This window comes from Eutrema salsugineum, unplaced genomic scaffold, assembly GCF_000478725.1.
Source record: "Eutrema salsugineum unplaced genomic scaffold, Eutsalg1_0 scaffold_9, whole genome shotgun sequence".
Taxonomy (NCBI): Eukaryota; Viridiplantae; Streptophyta; class Magnoliopsida; order Brassicales; family Brassicaceae; genus Eutrema; species Eutrema salsugineum.
Window position 1 is genome coordinate 12,839,577 of NW_006256342.1, and position 17,154 is coordinate 12,856,730.

Genomic DNA, 17,154 nt, shown 5'->3' on the forward strand with positions numbered 1-17,154 from the left:
TGCTTCAGTTCCTTGATTTCCTGTTGCATGGCTGCATTCTGGCTTGCAAAGATCTGTTGACCATGAAGTAGTTGTTGCAGAATACCAACCATATCTGTACCCATCTGTGGCTGCTGTTGAACCATTGGTGGCTGAAACTGTTGTTGAACCGGCACCTGCTGTTGGAACTGTGGTGGACCAAACCCTGGTGGTGCCTTTGGCTGCTGTGAAGTGTAACTAGTGCCCTGAAATGGTTGCTGTTGCTGACCAAAACTCTGATTCTGACCAAACTGATTCTTGTGTTGGAATGACCCTTGAAAGTTGTTCTGGGAACAAAGTTCTTTGGAGCTTGAGAATTGGGATAGACCTGGTCTTGTGGGTTAGCTACATTGGTGTTCCTGTAAGAAAGGTTTGGATTGGCATTACCATACTGATATCTCTGGAACCTCTGATTCCCAATGTAGTTAAGCTCCTCTTGGGTAAGACCCTCTTCACTTATGTTCTCAAAGATCTGAGATGGTTCCTCATACTCTCCAACAAAATGCATTGGCTTCTGAGTGGTGAATTTCAGCTTGTCCAATTCACTCCTCAACTCCTTAACTTCTCTGGTGAGCCTCTGTTCTGCGCTGGAACCTTCAGACCTATTTAATCTGTCATAGTCTTCACCATAAGTATCATTGCTCAATGCTAAGTTCTCCACTAGCTCTAAAGCAGCATGTATCTCTTTACCCAGAAAGTTCCCATTGGAAGCAGTATCCAGCTGGTTTCTAATCTTGGGAAGAGCTCCCCTATAAAGTGTGCTGAGAAGAGAAGCCTCACTAAACCCATGGTGTGGGCATTGGTTTGTGTAGCTCCTGAATCTCTCATATGCTTCACCAAAACTTTCATTGCTGTGCTGAGTGAAGCTAGAGATTTGGTTCCTCAGTCTTGCAGTTCTTGAGGTTGAGAAGAACTTAGATAAGAAGGCTTGCTTGCATTGCTCCCAGGTTTGAATGGAGCCTCTTGGAAGATTCTTCTCCCATTGATGAGATTTATCACCAAGACTGAATGGGAATAGTCTTAGCTTGAAGCTGTCTTCTGAAACTCCATTAATCTTGGTCAGATCACACACCTTATCAAACTGGTCCAAGTGTTCCAAGGGATCTTCCATTGCTAACCCATGGAACTTTGAGTTCTGGACCATATTCAGCAAAGATGCCTTCACTTCAAAGTTGTTGTTTTGCACAGGTGGTGCCTGAATACCAGCTCCATACTGATGAGCATTTGCCCTGTCATTCTCTCCAACATAGACTTGGGGTTGCTCATATCTCCTTTGCTGTTGTTGGAAAGGGTGGGGTTGGTGGTGCACTTGTTGTCTTTGCTGAACATTGGCCTGATGCCTCTGTTGATGAGCTTGAGCTTGTCCCTAGTGGACATAAGCTTGTTGGTGCACCTGTTCCTGATGAACATTACCCTGATGAAACCCTTGACCAACTCAATTACCAGCTCCATTACCCTGAGCCTGTTGCTCCTGAACCGGTTGTTCTATATCCACAACGTGGTCTCTTTGTTCTTCCATGTCAGCCTGATCAATCTGTCTACCACATCTGTCCCTTCTCCTCCTTGGTACCAAAAGGTTGATGTTGTCGTTGAGAGGGAAAGGTGGACCACAGCTTCTTGATCTAGACCTGGTGTTAATACACCTGAAATCACAAACAGAACTTGAAAGTAATCAGTAATAACAAGAAAGTAAGCACTTGATCTCAAGAACAGATCAGAGCTTAATGCTAAGAAACCACAATTTGGCAACGGCGCCAATTGATAGACAAGACTTTTTAGGGTCTCAGGGCTATCAATCCCCTTGTCAAAGTAGCAGAAAGAGGTTAATCAATCGAAGAATGTGGTGATAGACACTAAGCTATATGATCAAGTTCTTAATTCAAGCAAACAAGAGTGGGTTTTGATTAATCTAGAGACAACTACAAACATAAACAGGTTTAAAGACTAATAACAATGACTAATCAAGAACAAAGCAATGACAAATGATGTGAATATGATATGATGGAGGCATGAGATTCTAGACATGATAGTTGGTTAGGGTGCTTTGGTGCTAAACTAGAAATGCTAATGACAATGATGAGACATGATTCAAATGATTAAGAACTCAAATCTAGGTTAATCCTCTCATGAAGGTATTAACCCCTATACTAATCCATTTTCAAACCAAATTCCCATTTGTGAAACATGAATCAATATGCATTAATAAACAGCTCTTAATGATCATTCAAGCAAATAACAATACATCATCATGCAGAAAAATGCTTAAACCTCTAATACAGCTCTTTCAGGAATTTCATCAAACACTTTTGGTGCATGAAATTCCCAGAATCTAGATCTCAAGTGATTATCAAGGATCTAGCATAGAGAACAGCTGTTTAGAGAGATGAATCAATGAATCTAGCCCTAAGCACTCCTAATCTAACACTTTAGCACCCTAACCTACACATCTAGAACCTCATTAAGGTGACTACTCACTAATCATACTAATCTCTCTTAAACCTTTGCAAGTTGAGAAGATTAGCATGATTAATGATGAGAAATGGAGATGGAGATGATAGATTCAAAAGAAAACAGCTTTAAACACCCAGATCTCTTAAAACTCTCTTGATTAAACACTCAAATATAGATATTTCTCTTCTTAATGGAGTCTTTCACAAAAGAGGCAAGAGACAAAGGGAATAAAACTTAGTCCTCTCCCAAAAAACCCTAAAAAGTATTTATACTTCCTTAAAAACGAACCGGGTCAGCCCGGAACAAACCGGGTCCTGACCCGGCTTTAATGGATAAAGTGGGAATTACTGCGGGTTGGTCCAGTATGTCCCAGGTAGCACACCTAAGTCGCAGTAGATGAAGAATTGTCTTGTGAAGCCTGAATCGCCTTGTCTTAGCCGCACGCCTAAGTAAGAGTGTTTTGCGAGTGTTGCTGCGGCTTGGTCTCCTTCCTCTCCAACTCGCAGGGCTAAGGCGGTTTCTGGGGAATGTACAAACTGTGCGGGTTGGTCTCTATTGCATCTAGGTCGCAGGCTCAAGTCGGAGTGATTTGCGAGTGATCGTGCGGCATAGTTCCAGGCGCGGCTAACTCGCATGCCTAAGTCGCACGATTGTGGACTTAGCATTTCTCTTGCTTGGGAGCTTCAGACCTCTTCCAGTGATAGTTTACCCGCACATTTCAACTCGCAGCATCCGCATCCAGGCGTTCATCTTCAGGCCTGCGGGTTAACCAAGTCGCAAGACCATCTCGCAGCATCCAGAGCAGCTTAGACCACTTCGCATTCCGGAGAGTGTAACTCCTATGAGACTTGTCCGAATTGAATGATTTTGGTTGCAGAAGACAGAGGACGCATTTATCTCCACCTTTGGTGAAGGAAGCTTTGGTGCTTGGGAAGTGTAAGGCTTCCTGGAGGGCACATCTTTGCAGTGCATGTACACGACCAGAGAGAGGCGTCTAGACATGTGTCCATTCCGGAGACCGTATCTTCCTGCTCATAGATCCGAATTGAATGCTCTTGGACGTTCTGGAAAGAAGACTCAAATTTCCCTGATTCTCATGAAGGCCCCGGAAACTGAATCGGCCTGGAAGTGCACCGTCCTTCGCATCCTTCAGAACTGATCTGCTCGGTCCGGAATACCTGCGAGACAGGGGTTCCTTCCGACGAGCTTAACTCTCTGCTCACGCGTCCGAATTCCACGATTCCACTTGCTATGAGACCGTGATCCAATGCTCTCCAACTTCTATTAAGCACCCGCCATCTGAATTGGATCGGAAGGTTCCCCGGACAGGCGATTTCTGAGACATGTTTGCACCCGGAGATTTTGGCCGAAACACTTCACTCGCGGTACGTGTTTTGGTCGACAAAGTCCACCCGCGGTACGTGAAAATGGCCGAGAAAACCTTCCTGCCAGCGAGAATGGCCGATAACCCCCATAGACCCAATTTTTGCCACTTTTCAAGCTTTGATCACCATTCCACCTCCTGGATTCATCTTTTCAGCTCCAAATGCACCTGATGAACACTCAAAACATGCAAAGACTCATTGGGACCTAATGCATCTCCTAAGTTCTAAAACAAACCCTAAGGACCTAAAATGCATGAAATAAAACATGATTTAGAATGAATTATGCAACCTAAATGATGCAAATTATGAACATATCAGCGTCCTTCTTAGACATCGGGTACCTCAAGGCCGCGTGATCTGTGTAAACCGTGACCTTTGATCCCACTAGATAACTCCTGAATTTGTCAAATGCAAACACAATGGCAAGCATTTCCTTCTCGGTGGTGGCATACTTTTCTTGAGCCGAGTCCAAAGTGTGGCTGGCATAGTAGATCACATGGAGCTTCTTATCTTTCTTCTGTCCCAAGACAGCTCCTACAGCATAATCAGATGCATCGGTCTTCACTTCAAATGGTAAAGACCAATCAGGGGCTTGTACAATCGGTGCACTGATCAAAGCCTCCTTGATTCTCTTGAACGCTTCCTCACATTCTTCATCAAAGTTGAAATCCACTTCTTTGCACAATAACATGGTCAAAGGCCTGGCTATCTTGGAGAAATCCTTGATGAACCGTCTATAGAACCCAGCGTGGCCAAGGAAGCTTCTTATTCCTTTCACAGAATTCGGGGCTTGTAAGTTCACCATCACCTCGATCTTGGCCTTATCCACCTCGATGGCTTTCTCTGATACCTTGTGTTCCAAGACAATGCCTTCTTGGACCATGAAATGACACTTTTCCCAGTTTAAGACAAGCCTATGCTCCTCACACCGCTTGAGAACCTGAGAAAGATTAGCAAGACATTCGGAGAAAGAGGAGCCGTATACGGAGAAGTCATCCATAAACACCTCAACTTTCTCTTCAATTAGATCAGAGAAAATGTGCATCATACATCTTTGAAAAGTGGCCGGTGCATTACACAAACCGAATAACATTCTTCTATAAGCATAAGTGCCATAAGGGCAGGTGAATGTCGTTTTCTCTTGATCTCAGGGGTCTATAGGTATTTGAAAGGACCCCGAGTATCCATCGAGAAAACAAAAATAAGGATGATTAGCTAACCGTTCAAGCATTTGATCAATGAATGGTAAAGGCAAATGATCTTTTCTTGATGCAGAATTCAATTTCCTATAGTCAATGCACATGCGATCGCCGGTTATAGTTCTTTGGGCTATGAGTTCATCCTTATCGTTTTTCACCACCGTGATCCCACCTTTCTTGGGCACAACGTGTACAGGAGATACCCACCGAGAGTCAGAGATTGGATATATTATCCCTCCCTCAAGGAGCTTTAGTATCTCCTTCTTAACCACCTCTTTGAGGTTCGGGTTAAGTCGACGTTGGTGCTCAATAGAGGACATGGCTTGGTCCTCTAGGTGGATCCTGTGGGTGCATATATCAGGAGAGATTCCTCTAATGTCAGCCAAGGAATACCCTATGGCTCTCCTGAATTTCCTTATTTCACTAAGTAATGCACGTTCCTCATGCTCAAGCAAGTTATCATTTATGATCACAGGAAAAGTAGAGTTTAGACCTAAGAATGCATACCTGAGCCCTGTTGGTAGAGGCTTGAGCTCAACAGGGGGTGCGTCTGCCTCATTCCAATAGGCATCAAAGCTGCATTGGCCCGGAACAGCTTCCACGGCCTTTGCTTCATTCTCGCGCGGTTTACCATCGGCCTCGGTATGAGTTGTCACGGCCATGATATCCCGAGGTGTCTCTTCTTTTCCCTTTAACTCCTCGCTTTCTAGAATGTCGAGGCTGCTCATGTGGAGCTCCAAAAACCTCGCCTCAGCTCCAAGTTCCCTCGGTTGGTCCAAAAGACGCTTGTACACCTCGCTTTCCTCGTTCAAGTACCCGTGCTCGCTTTGTTCCCGCGTTAAGACCACTTGTAACGGATCCTCTGCGTTCAACTCTTCAAGAAGCTCATCAGCAAGCTCCTCCATTACCTCCACATAGAAAACCTGACCTCCAATGGTCGGTTTCTTCATCATTTCCTTCACGTTGAACTTCATAGTCTCGGAACCGATGTGTAGTTCAATCATTCCTCCTCTCACATCTATTATGGCTCCTGCGGTTGCTAAGAAAGGTCGGCCCAAGATGATAGGGTCTAATGGTTCCTCGTCCATCTCAAGAACTATGAAGTCCGTGGGGATTTCTATCTCACCGATCCTCAAAGGTAGATCCTCAAGCAACCCCACCGGTAATCTAACCGATCTATCAGCTAATACAAGAGAGATCTTGGCTGGCTTGTAGTTTTTGTATCCCAATCTCTTGGCCACCGTGTAAGGCATTAAGCTCACAGAAGCTCCAAGGTCACATAAACAGTTTGAGAACTTCAGGTGACCTAAAGCACACGGCAAAGTGAAGCTGCCCGGATTGGATAGCTTCCTTGGTATAGATCTTCTTTGTATTATGGCACTGCACTCATGGCTCAGTATCACCATACCCTGGAGCTCGTTTGTCTTGTTGAGGATCGCGTCCTTTAGAAACTTCCCAAGCTGGGGTATAGCTAAGAAAGCATCTATAATGGGTAAGGTGAGTTGCGTGTTTTCCAAGTGTTTCTCAAAGACCGCCTTGGCCTTTTCTAGGATTTTCTTTTTGAAACGCCCTGGGAACGGTATCTTGGGTTGATAAGGTGGTGGTGGAACATAGGGCTTTTCAAGCTCGGTTGTCTTTTCCACCTCTTTTCCTTTGTCCTTGATCGGTTCCTTCTCTAAGACCGCTTCTTTACACGCATCGTCTGAGGCTGCCTCCCCCTCTAATTGCTAATTGGCCTCAATGAGCTTTGTCTTAGGCGTTGGAGTTTGTAATTCCTTACCATTCCTCAATGTGGTGGCGTTCACATACTCTTTAGGGTTCGGCTCCGGTTTACCTGGTAAAGCCGGGCCTCTTGATGATGTAGAAGCTTGATTCTGCTTAAGCTCTCTTATATCTTGCTGCATTGTCGCGTGCTGGCTCTCAACCCTTTGCTGGCCCAGTAACAGTTGCTGTAGTATCCCACAGACGTCGTTCCCCATTTGATTCTGACCCGTTCCCTGAATCTGTTGTTGATTACCCATCGGCTGCGGATGGAACCCTGGTGGAAACTTGTGTTGCTGCGGTTGGTTGTTGAAGTTGTTACTCTGAGCCGCTTGATTCTGCTGAGTGTAGCCGTGCTGTTGCCCACTGAACTGTTGCTTGGGCTGGAAGGTATTCTGAAAAGGAGCCTTTTGAGCATAGCTTTGTAGTTGTTGTTGAGCAGGGTACACTTGGTCTTGAGGGTTAGCTACATTCGGGTTTCTGTATGAGAGGTTTGGGTTACTGTTGTAGTTGTTAAACCGCTGATACCTCTGCTGATTCCCTATGTAATTCAGCTCCTCTTGTGTTAGACCATCTTCATTAACATTGTCAAAACTTGGCCCTTGCTCATCAAACTCGCCTACAAAGTGTATTGGCTTTTGAGTCGCCATCAAAACCTTGTCAAGCTTACTCTGAAGCTCTCTTATATCCTTTTTCATGCGCTGTTCATCACTAGATCCCTCTGTACGGTTTGCTCTATCAAAGTCCTCTCCATACGTGTCATTGGACATGGCTAGGTTCTCAACTAGTTCCATTGCCACAGTGATCTCTTTTCCAAGAAAATTCCCATTTGAAGCTGTATCGAGTTGGTTTCTGATCTTGGGGAGTGCACCTCGGTATAAAGTACTCAAGAGGGATGCCTCTGAGAAGCCGTGGTGTGGGCATTGGTTAGTGTAGCTTCTAAACCGTTCCCAAGCTTCACTAAAGCTCTCGTTATTGTGCTGCGTGAAACTTGAGATCTGATTCCTGAGCTTAGCCGTGCGTGATGTGGAAAAGAACTTTGATAAGAACGCCAGTTTACACTGCTCCCAGGTTTGTATGGAACCCCTCGGTATATTCTTTTCCCACTGGTGTGCTTTATCACCGAGGCTGAAAGGGAACAAGCGTAGCTTGAAGCTATCTTCGGAGACGCCATTTATGTTGGTTAAGTCGCAAACCCGATCAAATTGATCTAGATGCTCGAGAGGGTCTTCTCCAGCCAGACCGTGGAACTTTGAGTTTTGCTCCATATTGAGCAGGGAAGCTTTAACTTCAAAGTTGTTGTTTTGAACTGGTGGAGCTTGAATCCCAGCTCGGTATTGGTGCGCATTAGCTCGGTCATTCTCTCCAACACAGATTGGAGGATGTTGTCTCTGAACTTGGGGCGGTGGCGGATGAACATGATGGGCGTGTTGTTCATTTCTATTCGCTTGGTGTTGGTTTTGCTGAGCAAGCCGTTCGTTTCTTTGAGCCTGTTGCTGATTAACATAGGCTTGTTGTTCATTTCTTCCTGCCTGCGCCTGATTAGCCTGAGCCTGGTGCTCGGCTGCCTGAGCCTGTTGCTCCATTCTCTGTTGTTCTGCCATTCCAAGTCTGTCAAAGTGCCGTTCTCTCTCGCGAGCTCGCCTTTCTAATCTGTCGATGTTATCGTCGTATGGGAAAAGCGATCCTGTGCTCCGAGACCTGGTATTCATGCACCTGAAAACAAAACAAGAACTTAGAAAGAAGTTAGTAAAACAAAGGAAAGAAAAGCTTGAACTCAAGAACAAACAAGAGACTAATGCTCCTACAAGTTGGCAACGGCGCGAATTGATAACTAAGAGTTTTCAGGCTCTTAGAAGGGTTATCAATCCCCTTGTCAAAGTAGTATAAGGGGTGTCAAACCAAGCTTGTAAACGAGACACTAGCCTATGTCATTTGTTCACTTAAGTCAAGACAAGATGATAAAAGTTTGGTGACGATGATTAACAGGCAAATGAGAAATAAAGTTAAATAAAAGCAGAGATTTAAACTAATCAAGATGCAAATAACAAACAGGTGATTCAGATGATGGTAACGAATGATAAAGGCAGAAGCTTTAGACAGGATATTTGACTCGGGTGCTTCCAAGTTAGACTAAGGGGCTAATGAATCATTTTATCAAGCGATTTCATTTGACTTTGAACTCAAGGCACGTTAATCTTCTCATGAAAGTATTAAACGTCTAAACTGATCCCCTTTCATACCAAAATCCCTTTTGAGAAGCACGAATCAGTCAGCAATAATAATCGGTTCAAAAACGTCATTTAAGAGAACAAACTATCACTCTCACGATGAAAGACTCTTAAACCCTTAACCGAGTGGTTCAGACATTTCTACAAACACTTCTGATGCGAGATATGTCTCAGATCTGAACTTCAAGTGATGTGCTTGGATCCAGCTTAGAGATCTCGTCGGTTAAGGAATGAAACATGCAAGACTAGACACCTAAACCCATTAATCCACCTTGAAAGCACCCTAATCTACCTATCTAAAGCCGCTTAAACGACTACTCACTGATCATAACGAGCTCACTAAGTCCTTTGCAAGACGTGTAGCTAGTCATGATAAGGAGTTTGATGTTGGATGATAAAAGAAATAAAGAAAGAACAAGATTCTGATGCAAAAACGAGATATCGGATTAGATTAATCAAGTTTCACGAAAGAGGCAAGTTCTTAGAGCTAAAAACAGATAAGAGATAAGATAACTAGGTTTTTAGTCTCAAAATGTATTTATAGCAAAGGGAAAGTGTTGCGGGTCAGCCCGTAACAAACCGGGTACTGAACCGCCTTCTTGGGTTGATGGGTGAGTGCCACGGTGTGTCGGAAAGTGAAGACGAGGTCTTCATGCCGAGGCGTGCACGTGAGTCAGGATCCAGATGAAGATCTCGTGAAGAACATGTCAAGAACATGCATGAACCCTAGTCTTTGATCTATCCTCACGTGTATGTTCTTGAGCCATTCTGTTCTTGATTCTGGGTTCGTGACAAGGGACCACGGGATAAAATGTCGAGGGGTCATGATGTCGAGGTGCTTGGGAGAACACAGTCCGGCATGCACGCCGAGGTCATTACACCAAGGTGTACTTTCAACACTTAGTCGTTTCCAGCTTCAGTTCTTACGTATGCATGCCTCGATCTAACCATGCCAAGGCTTTGGCACGAGGTCTAGTCCAGAATACTTCCAAGATATGAGCCTCGACTTGAGTGACGCCAAGGTAAAGATACCGAGGCTTGTGAAAATACTTAGCGCGTATCGCAACTCTTTTAGGCTTGTATCGACCATGTCACCTTCCGGAAGCAGTAACTTTCAGCACACGAATCCAATTGCTCTGCGACCAGTTCCACAGTCAAGATGACTCAATAAGCTCGAACTTTGTTGAAGAAACCATCGGAGCTTGGGGAGTGGAAGGCTTCCTGGATTTAACGTCTTTGCGCCGCATTGAAATCACCGGAAAATAGACTTTTAGACCGATATGAACTCCGGAGACCCTATCTTCCAAACCTTTGCTCCGAATTGAGCGATTCCAAATGCTCTGAGAAGAACTTCCATGGATCTCGAACTTTGGTGAAGACCGGGTAAGCTGGTTTGGTCTGGAGGGGCTCCGTCCGCCATGAACTTTGAAGTTCGCCGTTCAGTTCTCGGGTATGCGCAATGCTGGTGAATGCTCCGGAAGCCATATCTTTCTCTCCACTGGTCCGAATTGTATGATTCCATCTGTTCTGGAATCTTTGCTTGATTATCTCCAACTTTGGTGAAGACCCCGCCAACTGATTCGGACCGGTAGGTTCCCCGGATTGCTGATCTCTGAATTGCGCGGGCAAGGACAACTTTTGGTCGTAAAAACCTTCCCGCGGTAAGAAAAATGACCGAGGGCTGTGTACCGCGGTAAGCTTTTTGGTCGTAAAAATTCTTGCCTCCGACAAAAACTTGTCCCGTGGTATTTTTGCACTCGATACTCGATTCTGGCCGATCGGTAAGGTTTTTGGCCGGTAATGAGCGTCTGGTAAACATTTTGGCCAAGGTTTCCGACCAGCCGGTACGAGATTTGGCCGAGAAATTCCTCCAAGCGGTTTTCACCATTTTTGACCCTTTTCTTCACCGTTTTCTTTTCTGTTCCTCTTCTTAGGCTCCAATTGGTCTCCAAAGCTCCTGATAAAGACTTCAAAACATGCAAAACTTTTGGGACCTAATGCAAGCCCTAAGTTCTATTTAAACGCCTAAAGACTCAATTTACATGAGAAAACATATGATGAGGACTCTATAATGCAATCTAAATGATGTAAAATATAGACATATCAAAATCCTTCCTGCGGGTAGCTTTCTCGGCCAAAAACACGTACCGCGGTCAAGTCTCTCGGCCAAACATCCCGGGTGCAGATACATTTCCGAAATCGCGTCACCGGAAGCTCTTGCCGGCAGATTCAGCTTACAGGGTCTTCAGCAAAGTTGGAGATACTTGAGTCAAGAACCCAGGACAGGTTGAATCACGGCATTTGGAGCACTGAGCTGAACGATACAGTCACCGGAAGACAGACCTCTCTCGCATCCATTCCGGAGCAATCCGATACCCCTGAATGATCGCCTGTCCGGGGAACCTTCCGGTCCGATTCAGTTGTCGGGTGCTTCATCAAAGTTGGAGAGGATTGGATCACGATTCCAGAGCAAGTAAAATCATGGAATTCGGACGCGTGAGCAGAAAGTTAAGCTCGTCGGAAGAAACTCCTGTCTCTCTGCCGTTTTGGACCGAGCCGATGAGCTCCAAAGAACGCGAAGGATGGTGCACTTCCAGGCCGATTCAGTTTCCGGGGCTGTCATGAGAATCAGAGAAATTTGAGTACTCTTTCAAGAACTTCCGATATCATTCAATTCGGAGCTATGAGCAGGAAGATACGATCTCCGGAAAGGACACATTTCTAGACGCCTCTCTCTGATCGTGTAAATGCACTACAAAGATGAGCCCTCCAGGAAGCCTTCCACTTCCCAAGCACCGAAGCTTCCTTGACCAACGTTGGAGATATATGAGTCCTCTGTTCTCTGCAACCGGAATCACTCAATTCGGACAATTATCTTAGACGTTACACTCTCCGGAATGCGAAGCTGTCCAAGCTGCTCTGAATGCTGCGAGAAAGCCTTGCGACTTGGTTAACTCGCAGGCCTGAAGACGAATGCCTGGAAATCGATGCTGCGAGTTGAGAAGTGCGGGTACGCTATCAATGGATGAGGTCTGAGGCTCCCGAGCTAGAAAATTGCTAAGTCCACAATACTGCGACTTGGGCATGCTACCTGGGAGACACTGGAACCAAGCCGCATGATCACTCGCAATTTACTCCGACTTGAGCCTGCTACCTGGGACTAGGGATGACCAAGTCGCACATGTACATTCCCCAGAAACCGCCTTGGTCCTGCGAGTTGAAGAAGAAGAAGATTAAGCCGCACAAAGACTCGCAAAACACTCCTACTTGGGCGTGCGGCTAAGACAAAGCGATTTAAGTCTCACAATACTGCGACTTGGGCATGCTACCTGGGAGACACTGGACCAACCCGCAGTAATTCCACTTTACCCACTAAAGCCGGGTCAGGACCCGGTTTGTTCCGGGCTGACCCGGTTCATTAGCACTTAGTATATATAGCTTTTTGGAGAAAAACCCTAGACATGTTATCTTCTCTCTTAGTTTCTCTCTAGTTTTCTTTCCTTTTTAGTGTAAAAACGTTTTTGATTGAGAGATATCTCAAGGATTTAATCAATCTAAGTCTGTTTCTTATCATCTCATCATCTCATTTCTACTTCTAATCATGATTAACATCATCTCTTGCAAAAGATTAGATGTGTTCTTCATGATTAGTGAGTAGTCATCTTTTTAAACTTCTAGGTGTGTAGATTAGGGTGCTTAGATGTTTGATTTTGTTTAGGGTTTAGATTCTCATTTCATTTCCTTAGTTAGCTGCTCCTAATGCCAGATTTCCTTGGGAAAGTGAAATCTGGGTTCATAGGCATTTCATGCACCAAAAGTGTTTGATGAAATGCCTGAAAGAGCTAACTTAAGGGTTTATGTTTTAAATGCCATGGGAATGTTTGTTTGAAGCATAAATGACATATTAGAACTGTTTCTTAATGCTCATTAGTTCATATTTCACAAATGAGAATTTGGTTTGAAAGTGGATTAGTGTAGAGATTAATGCCTTCATGAGATGATTAGTCTAGATTAGAGTTCTAAGTTGAAATGTTTGAGATCATGTGATTGCTTGTTATGTCTTTCTGTATAAGATTCAGTCTTCTTGGTTGAGAGATTGTTTGGTCACTTATTAGGCTTGATGCATTATGCTTGTTGATTGCTTGATTATATCTAATGGTTGTTAGACTTGATTAAGTGATTAGCAAAGGGATTATTGTCATGGGAATGAATTAATCTGATTAAGAAGCCTAGACTAAAGAGTAGCAAGTGTTGCATTATGTTCTTAGCATCATGAATCAATATCTAAAGCACCCTAATCAATGATCACATCTAGAGGTTTATCTTTTATCATTTGCTTAATCATCATCACTTTGTTTTGTTTGCTTGCTTTGTTTAGTTCATTCATAATAGCTTGCTTGTTTCTTGTTTTATGTTTTCTTGTTGCTGGTTTCACCAAACTCAACTTTTATTCAGCTTGACTTAAGAACTTGTCACATAAACTAGTGTCTAGCAAACACACATTTGGATTGATACCCTTTGTACTACAAGTGACATAAGGGATTGATAACCCATCTAAGACCTAAAAATCTTAGTTATCAAATCTGCGCAAGATTCAACTGACTGTCCTTTGCATCGTCCGCGCTGCTAAGACGGCCTCGCATCTTCTCGGTCAGGTCCCTCCTCGCAGATTTTACTGCTCTCTTGATGTTCGCCTCGTGAAGAGCGTCTTTCTCGGTCAATTGCCTTTGCAAAGAAGCGATATCGGTATCCTTCTTAGCTCTTGATTCCTCGAGACGAACAGCCATATCGGTGGCCTTAACACACTCGTCCTTCAACGTCTTCTTCTCCGTCTCGAGAGCTTTGATCCGAGCTTTAGCCTGAGCCATAGCAGAGGAAAATTTCCGCTCGGCCTCATCCAATTTTGTCAAAAGCGTGACAGCGTCCTTCCTCGCCTCATCAATTCGTCGTTGATCCTTGCGAGCATCCAGCTTCGTATCCCGCGATCGTCTCGTTTATGGAAGCCAAAAACTGCAAAAAAAAAAAACGTAAGTGTGAAACGCGGGCCGATATTTAAACAAAACGAGCTAAAGTTTCGAAAATTTACCTTGGTGCCTCGCTGCGACATACTCGCGTAAGACTTCGCTTTTATAAGCAAATCCGCGGGTGGTAGCCGAACCCCTTTGTTGTTGATCTTCGATAGGAGAGTTGCCGAAGCGGAAGCATCATTTACGATTGAAGGAGCGACTTCTCCGTCTATCAGTATTGTGCGCCTTTTCTTTGGCGCGGCAATCTCTTTTTCCTTGTCACCTTCCGAGGAAGAACGCTTCCGAGTCAAGCCGCCTTTGTGCTTTGTCAGGACGGAATTAAGCAGAAGGTCTCGATCGGCTCGCTAAACCCAGGACGATGACGCGACCCTCGCTACCAAAACGTGGACCTCGGACGATCCAATGGCAACCTTTCAGGATGAAGGGATCTCGGGAGTCTTCCCTGAAACATCAGCATCAGTCGGGTTCGTCTCAATGGTTTTAAAACTTCGCTCGCATTCTCGGCATTCACCTCGTTAAGCGCCGAAGGGGTCGGCTTGGCCTCGACGGTCGACATCTCGTTCTCTTGGGCTCCGCTTGCCTGTTCCTTGTCGGCTCTCTCCTTTTTGTCGCGGATAGATAAACGTACCATTCTCCCGATTGTGTCGTCCGACGAAGTAGAAGAATCCGAACTAACAGGGGCTCCGGCAAGTAAGGCTCTCGCTTTCTCGACTCTCCCGAACGAGAAATGCTTCGTCCAATTAACTTTACGGGCAGCAAGTATTTCCTTGGTCTGAGCGATGTCTTTGGGAACCGGCGGGAGCGGATCGCGAACTGCAAAAAAAAAAAAAGAAGGCAAAAGAAAACGTTAGTATCGGAACTAAAAACAAAGTGAGCCAAGAACTACGAGCAAACTACCAAGTGGTCCCCAATCCGTCTTGATTAAATTAAGGAAGTCATTCCCGACAGAAGCCTGATCCACATGAACGTAGAAAAAATAATTGTCCCAAGAATTATCTTTGCTTGGAAATCCCCCGATTATCCTCCAAGATCTCTTGTTCGAGATGTAATATCTTCCCAGTTTTGAAGATCGTCGGATCTCCAAAAAATTACGAAAATGGTTAACCCCAATATCGATACCGCATTCGTAGCCTCGAACCAAAATACCGATCATATGCCGAAGACCCCGTGGCATGATCTGCCCCAACGAGATCCCATGTAGCCAAAGATATCGCAAAATCGGCTCGGGTAGAGGGAACCACAAATAACATAACTCGAAAAAGCACTCGTAGGCTGTGAAATGGTTCGGCGGGGGCTCATTGGCACGATCGAAGGGTTCGGGCGCAACGAATTCGACCGCCTAGGAAATCCCGCAACGCTGCCTTAGCTTCTGTAGCGATTCCTCGGTCGAAAGAGACAAACCAGGCGGATCCGGTTTCTTCTTTTTAACCTTTCGGGAGCTTCGAGGCTTCGAGGGACCTACCCCAAACTTTGCCATCACGGTTTCAAGTTCTCGTCTTGCCGCGACAATCAAAATCAAAATCCTCGAGCTCGGGTTTTACGCTATCAGACAAGATCATCGATTCGGCATCTCGGGATGCCGAACCCAAAATCCGACGAATCTCGGCGTGAAATGGAACTCGCATAATCGGCAGAAGATCTCGGCTCGCTCTGTTCCGATATCTCGGGTTATGGAAGATTGGCAGGAGAAAGATCAGGAATTTATCGGAAGAGGATCGGGAAATTTAACGATGGATCGGGAGATCGGCAAACCAATTGGAAACATCAAAAACTCACCGCACCCCGAGTAAAACCCTAGGTGGGGCGGCGGCTCAAAAAAAAAAAGAGAGAAAGAGAGCTAAAAAAAAATCGAGAAAGAGGAAAGAGAGAGAGAAGAGAGAGTACCTTATGAGGTTTTGGAGAAGTGAAGAGATTGTGAAAAATGAAGAGGGGAGCTCGCCTATATTTAGAAGTCTTGGTGTGGGTCCCGCGACAAATAGTGGGCCTGGAAACTAAAGCCCAAGCCCGAGCATAATCGTATGTAAAAGTGGCTCGGAATTTCGCTATGAAGATCCTCCTTTCGACAAAATTCGTCAACTTGCGTGTCCGTAACAAAAAAAAAAGAATCTCGACAAAATAAGTCGTAACGTTATTCGGCGACGAAAGTCCACCGAGCCGAGCTTACACCTCAATGAGACGAGCCGAAATTTATTCTCGTCTCGGCAAAACTAATCGAAACTCGGCAACTTTAGCCAAATTCCATTCTCACCTCGGCAAATATTAGCTCGGTAACATTTGCTGCTTTGTTCCTTCACTTCGGCTCGGCGACATTCGACGCATCTTTTCTTTGCTTCAGCTCGGCGATATTTGCGACATCGCCCGTCATCTCACTTCGGCAACTCGATCCATTTAAGCTTCCTTCGCTTCGGCTCGGCAAAGACCGGAGCAGAATTTCGTCTCAGCTCGTCCAGCACTCTTTTGGCTCGGCACAGCTCAAAAAAATCATAACAACAAAACAAAAATCAAGCCGACCCAAAAACCTTGACAAGGGAATTTATCGTATGATCCGGTAGTTAACCTCGGCTTCGTTAATCTTGACATCTTCGTATACGAAACTGACGAGCTGGGGGGCAAACTTTTGGGGTCGGTTTTCACCCTCACGAGTTTAACTGCTCGAAAAAAGATAAGTGTCGAAATCGGGTTTCGAAAAGTTCAAGAACACGATTTTGGTGGGAGGAATCGAACCAAAGAAGAAATTAAACCGAGCCGGTCCCGATTCGATCTTGGGCCGAGCCGAACCAAAAGCTGGTTCGGTTGAACCGAGCCAGATCAGCGGCTCTCGATCCGGCCAAACCAAACCAGGGAGAGCATAGAACCGAACCAAGCCTGGTCAAGTTCGGTCCGAGATCTTCCTGCGTACTTCAGTCAAAGAGCAATCCCGTAAACAAAATGTATTGGGCCGAGCCAAAGGGTAGGAAGCATTGATGGGCGGAGCCGAGTAACCGTGAATATCCAGTAAACGAGCCCAAGAGGAATTTACCCTAAGGATGATCGAAATCGCCAGCCGCACAAGAGAAAAGGAAAAATTCAGAGAATCACGGGA

General features: G+C 45.1%; 1 protein-coding gene and 2 non-coding genes across 3 annotated transcripts; 2 read left to right on the forward strand and 1 right to left on the reverse strand.

Moving 5' to 3' along the window:
• The first annotated feature begins 800 nt into the window (after positions 1-800).
• Positions 801-907, forward strand: LOC112087217. The gene has a single exon (XR_002899983.1). It is a non-coding gene; the product is annotated as a small nucleolar RNA R71 (small nucleolar RNA).
• Positions 908-7,720: 6,813 nt separating this feature from the next.
• Positions 7,721-7,827, forward strand: LOC112087298. The gene has a single exon (XR_002900012.1). It is a non-coding gene; the product is annotated as a small nucleolar RNA R71 (small nucleolar RNA).
• Positions 7,828-13,622: 5,795 nt separating this feature from the next.
• LOC112086197 (uncharacterized protein At3g60930, chloroplastic-like) lies at positions 13,623-15,549 on the reverse strand. Its single transcript, XM_024155033.1, has 4 exons — positions 15,474-15,549; positions 14,584-14,885; positions 14,132-14,374; positions 13,623-14,015 (listed from the first exon to the last, which is right to left on the reverse strand). The coding sequence occupies exons 1-4, from the start codon at positions 15,547-15,549 to the stop codon at positions 13,623-13,625; spliced, it is 1,014 nt and encodes a 337-aa protein (XP_024010801.1).
• Between the last annotated feature and the right edge of the window lie 1,605 nt (positions 15,550-17,154).

Excerpts from the sequence above, each read along its gene's own strand:
- LOC112086197 (XM_024155033.1), bottom strand. The coding sequence starts at position 15,549 with ATGGCAAAGTTTGGGGTAGGTCCCTCGAAGCCTCGAAGCTCCCGAAAG. Across the intron at positions 14,886-15,473 it reads GAAGAAACCGGATCCGCCTG|TTCGCGATCCGCTCCCGCCG; the intron begins GTTTGTCTCTTT and ends TTTTTTTTGCAG. Across the intron at positions 14,016-14,131 it reads TGTCGCAGCGAGGCACCAAG|CTGGATGCTCGCAAGGATCA; the intron begins GTAAATTTTCGA and ends CGGGATACGAAG.